The sequence below is a fragment of the Zingiber officinale genome, chromosome 6B (assembly GCF_018446385.1).
Source record: "Zingiber officinale cultivar Zhangliang chromosome 6B, Zo_v1.1, whole genome shotgun sequence".
In the NCBI taxonomy this organism is placed as follows: domain Eukaryota; kingdom Viridiplantae; phylum Streptophyta; class Magnoliopsida; order Zingiberales; family Zingiberaceae; genus Zingiber; species Zingiber officinale.
The window spans coordinates 1,681,781-1,687,012 of NC_055996.1; the positions used below are offsets into that span (position 1 = coordinate 1,681,781).

The 5,232-nt window shown below is 44.7% G+C and overlaps 1 protein-coding gene across 1 annotated transcript; it reads left to right on the forward strand.

Moving 5' to 3' along the window:
* Positions 1–615: 615 nt before the first annotated feature.
* Positions 616–5,016, forward strand: LOC121991674 (protein ROLLING AND ERECT LEAF 2-like). The gene is made up of 4 exons (XM_042545668.1): positions 616–1,855; positions 1,985–2,169; positions 3,622–3,845; positions 3,915–5,016. Exons 1-4 carry the CDS (start codon positions 727–729, stop codon positions 4,708–4,710), a joined length of 2,334 nt encoding a protein of 777 aa, XP_042401602.1. The 5' UTR covers positions 616–726; the 3' UTR covers positions 4,711–5,016.
* Positions 5,017–5,232: the final 216 nt, after the last annotated feature.

Genomic DNA, 5,232 nt, shown 5'->3' on the forward strand with positions numbered 1-5,232 from the left:
TTATTATTATGCCCTCGGGTGTGATAGTAAGAGATAGGACAGATTATCATATACTTATTATTATGCTTTATTATTATGGTGGCAACACCTCACTTGTCCCAGTACCTTTGTCAATTCGTCCTAAGGTCAACACGGAAGAGGTAAATCATAGGCGGCTACTAACTTTTGGAATAGTGACTAGCACATAAGGAAGACATTTATATCAACTTTGTCAAGATTTGAACCTCAGACTTCATGATGATAATATTTCATGCGCTAGTCACTAAATCATCCTAGGGGACATTATTATATCTTATTATTATGCTCCAAGGTATGATGGTAAGAGATAGCACATAGTTTTATGTAACTATTGTGAGTGTTTAAAATTTAGGCAACATATCTTATTCGTCCATTATTTTTGAACTACTCTTAATGTTGAAGTGTTTTTGAATTTATCTATGATTTTTGAACTACTCGTAATGTTGAGTAGTGATCAGTAATCATATGTATTTTCATATTTATCTTAATGGTCTACAGTAATTGGTAGGATTAATATATATGAATTATTATTATTATTATTAAGTGATCCAAAATTTCAGTAAAACAAAAAGTAAAAATAAAAATTCTATCTGCCGAGCTGTCGCTTTCTTGTTCACTGCAATTTAGAGCCTGTTCCCTGATTGGTCGGTGCTCTCGCTGTTCGCTTGCTCGCTGCCCGACATTGACGCCGGTCGGTGGAGGAAAGAAATGGGTTGCGCGGCGTCGCGGCTGGAGAACGAGGACTGCGTTCGCCGCTGCAAGGAACGTCGCCGCCTTATGAGAGAGGCCGTCTACTCCCGCCACCACCTCGCCTCCGCTCATGCTGACTACCTCCATTCCCTCCGGCTCACCGGCTCCGCCCTCACCCGCTTTGCACTCGGCGAGCCTCTCGCTGTCTCCGAGGAGGCTCCGCTCGTTTTCCTCCCTTCTTACGCCTCCTCCATCCCCACTGCTGCAGTTGGCTCCACACTCCCAGCTCCCAAACCCATGCCTAAACCCTCCTCCGCTCGCTCTACACCAGGGCCACCTCCCCTGTACCGTCCCTTCCATTCCCATTGCTTCTCACAGTCGCCTTCCCCTCCTGCTTCCGTCGTTTCCGCCTCACCTTCCTTCCGAAAGCAGTCTTCGGCAGCAACATCCGAAGCCGGCCAACCGCGGTTCCCGCCGTGGAACTCGACATACACCGCCACTCCTTCTCAGTCTTCCTCCGCTTGGGACTGGGAGAAGTGCTACCCTCCTTCGCCCCCCGATTCCGATTTTTTTGATCGTAAGAAGAAGTCGGAGATCGAGGCGAGGAATCGCGTCCAACATCACCTCCCGCCGGAAGAAGAAGGGGAAGAGTCAGACGAGGGGCCATCGGCCCGAGATGAAGAAGGTCGAGTAGGAAGGGAAGAGGTCTATTACAGTGAATGGGACGAGCGCTGCAGCAGCCCCACCAACTCTTCCGAGCCGGAGCGGCGGGAGAACCGGGAGGCCGAGAGGGACACACTCTCTCGAACCGAAAGCATGGCCACCAGATCCGGTTACGCCCACAGCCAGGCGCCGCCCTCGGAACTCGCATCGTCCGCAGCGGCGGAGGTGAAGTCTCGTCCGCGACCTGCGTCGGACGCATGGTCGTCCTCCGCCAGGTGGAAGAACGGCGTCCAGGAGGAGACAATTTCGTCATCTGCTGCAGCAGTCGCTGAGCTCCCTGTGGTGGTGCGCCACCGCAACCTGGCGGAGATTGCGGGTGCCATCGAGGAGCTCTTTGTCAAGGCGTCCAACGCAGGCAGCGTCCTCTCCGATCTCCTCGACGTTGGCCGCGCCCACTTCGACGGCAGCTTCCGGCAGCTCAAGAGTAAGTGGAAACTCACCCAAGGTTTTCAGGGTTTATCGACTTCTTGATCAGTTAACCACGAAATTAAGCTTATGTATGCTAAAGCTAAGGATTCAGGCATTCCATTTGTTGGCTTTCATTGATCTTTAGAGACGGTGTATCACTCGAACAGCGTCCTCAGCGCTCTGTCTTCAAGTTGGACGTCAAAGCCTCCTCTAGCAATTCGGTATCGCTTGGACACAGCTGCTTTAGAGGAATCAGGTGGCCGGAAAAGCCTCGGCTCCACCTTGGAGCGTCTCTTGGCTTGGGAAAAGAAGCTCTTCGAAGAGGTTAAGGTAATATATATTCCTTCCACAATGTAGTCATATGTTTGTAACTCAATTTTGCTCTTCCCTATCATTGTGATATTACATTTTACAGATTGTAAACCTACCTGGCTTGTAGATTTACAATTGCAGGAATTTGTACTTGCATTTAGAATGTTCAAGTTCATTTGGCGGAATTAAGTAATATCTAGAAAACTCGTTTGCGTAAGCTCGATCGATGATTGAAGTAATTCATGATGACAATAGATTTCATCTTTATGCAAAATTTGTGTAATATGCTCATTATGTTTCAGCCTTCCGTACTTGAGTTCAAAATTTTCTTTTGTTTGCGGTTATTATTTCTTTCCAGCAATGTTTCAGCATTCGATTATTGATAAAGTTTCTACCTTGCAAAGTTGCACTCGAGTGAATGGTTGTAATAATCAGCCAAGCTCTGGTACATGAAAACAAATGCTGTTTTTCTGAAACTCATATGATTCATGGCTCGGCTGCCATTTGAGTGGATAAACTTATAAGCATTCTTGTGATGGTTAATAAATTGCCAATTCATCAGGAGACAGAAAACTAAAACCATTCCTTGCCGAGTCCAGAGTTGCTAATGTAGGGACAGGGAAGGAGAAGAAATTGGTATTAAGTAGTCAATAAGGCACTGTAAATTACCAAGAACAAAGTCAGGATAGCATGTGGCTTGTTGGTTTTGTTGGAGTGGTGCTAGCTGGATTGAAGCTGTTGCAATAGCCAAAATGGATTTTCGTGCCTCGTCTATTTATAACATGTGGGTACAGTGTCGTAGTTCATGCTTATACAAATTGAAGATTTTTTCCTTATCTTATTCTCCCCCTCTTTGATAAATATTTATCTCTCGCCACACTTATTGACATACAAGTCTCATTTTCTCATTCGTTTCATTTCAGATTTTCAGTAGTTCAAAACAGCTGGGCAGTATATCTTCTGGTTGATCATCACTAGTATGCGCCTAACCAGTTCTCCTTTACACCCCTTACCACACTGTCCTCTCCTACACATTAGAAATATTTATTATTTTGCTCCTTGGTTCACATTTGCAGTCATTATTTGTTTGTAAGGTGCAATCGAGAGTTTCTTATATAGTTTTCGCCGAACCAAGACTCATCAACCGCATTACTCTTTCAAATAACTAGGATCTTAGCAGAAAACAGTGAGTCTACCTGTCTCCCTAGGGAGTAAGATTGAGTTCATATACTATCCTTCAAAATTCCTTAAGCTTTTCCAAGGAGTCCATACCACTTCATATCGGTCGAAGTAACTTTGGTAAATATATTTTCTCGTAGATACTTTTAATGACCAATATAAGTTTTTATGTTAGCTAAAACTTTTAGCTTTGTTCCTACTGAAATTATGCAGAGTTTACTATTTGTTCATCTTATATTATTGGACCTTTAAGGTGGAGTGCTTTCAACGGTCTCTTGATTGGTTGAACAGGCAAGAGAAGGTGTAAAGATTGAGCATGAGAAGAAGCTTTCATCTTTGCAGAGCCAGGAATTTCGAGGAAAGGATGAAGCTAAACTGGACAAGACCAAGGCTTCTATAAAGAAACTCCAATCACTGATCATAGTGACATCTCAAGCAGTCACAACCACATCTTCTGCCATCACCAAAGTCCGTGATGATGAGCTCGCACCACAGCTTGTTCAAATTTGTTATGAGTGAGTCGCTGTTTTGATCAAATTCTCAATTCTCTTTTCCAAGTTTTACTTATGTTTATGCATTCTTAGGGTATTGAATATGTGGAGACAAATGAATCACTTCCATGATGCTCAACACCAAATAGTGCAACAAGTCCGAGGCCTTGTGAACAGTGGACTTACCGGTGAGCCAACGTCCGACTTGCATCGGTTGGTGACGCGTGACCTTGAAGCTGCTGTCTCAGCGTGGCATTCAAGCTTCAACCGTCTCATCAAATACCATCGCGATCACATTCGTGCTTTAGTTGGCTGGCTTAAGCTTACACTCATCCAAGTCAGTAGTGACGAGCACCGTAGAGATCATTCTTCGCCTATAGCCACTGGACTCTCAGCCTTCTGTGATGAGTGGAAGCAAGCTCTAGACCGCCTACCTGATACCGTGGCCTCTGAGGCTGTCAAAAGTTTCATGAACGTCATCCATGCCATCTACACGAAACAGGCAGAGGAATTGAAGTTGAAGAAGAAGGCCGATACTTACTCAAAAGAGCTCGAGAAGAAATCCACATCACTGAGAAGCATCGAGAAAAGATACTACCGATCCTACTCGATGGTAGGCATTGCACTTCCAGGCAATGCCCACCGCAATGACGGGCAGGGCTTTGATGCACACGACCCATTGGCAGAAAAGAAATCGGAGATTGCAGCATGCCAGAGGAAGGTAGAAGACGAGATGATGAGGCATGCCAAGGCAGTGGAGATCACTCGGTCGCTGACCCTTAACAATATACAGACTGGTTTGCCCGGTGTGTTTCAGGCACTGACTGGGTTCTCCAGTATGTTGGTGGAAGCCATGGAAGGTGTTTGCCGTCGCGCAAGGTCTGTTTGATTAAACAAACACCTTGATACGTTTTTTTGGTTAGTTTCTTTCTTATTTCTACAATAGCAAAGATTATATATATATATCTATAGTTTATAAACAGGAATAAAAAATCTGGTGTGTTGTCAGTTGATCGAGTTGGATAACTTGGTGTACATATCATTTTTGATACATTGTGTTAGGCCCTTTCTGGAATGTGGGAGGGAGGATGGAGTTTTCTGTACTCGAAAAATGGCTTGGCTTGATTTTGCTTGGCTTGGCTTGGCTTGTGTTTTGAATAAAGATCAACTTGGCTTGTGCATGGTTGGTGTGGCATGTACTTTCCTCTGTTATTTAGCAGCTGTTACACTTGCAGTACATAATATGGTAGCAACGTGTATAAAGAAAGAGCATTGTTTGAGCCCCTTGGGGACGGTGAGAGATTGGCCAGACTCTAGCAGGGCATGATCTGTGATGTTCGAATCATTTATGATGTTAGGGCATGATCTGTGATGTTCGAATCATTTATGATGTTGGGTTGTTTGTTAGGAT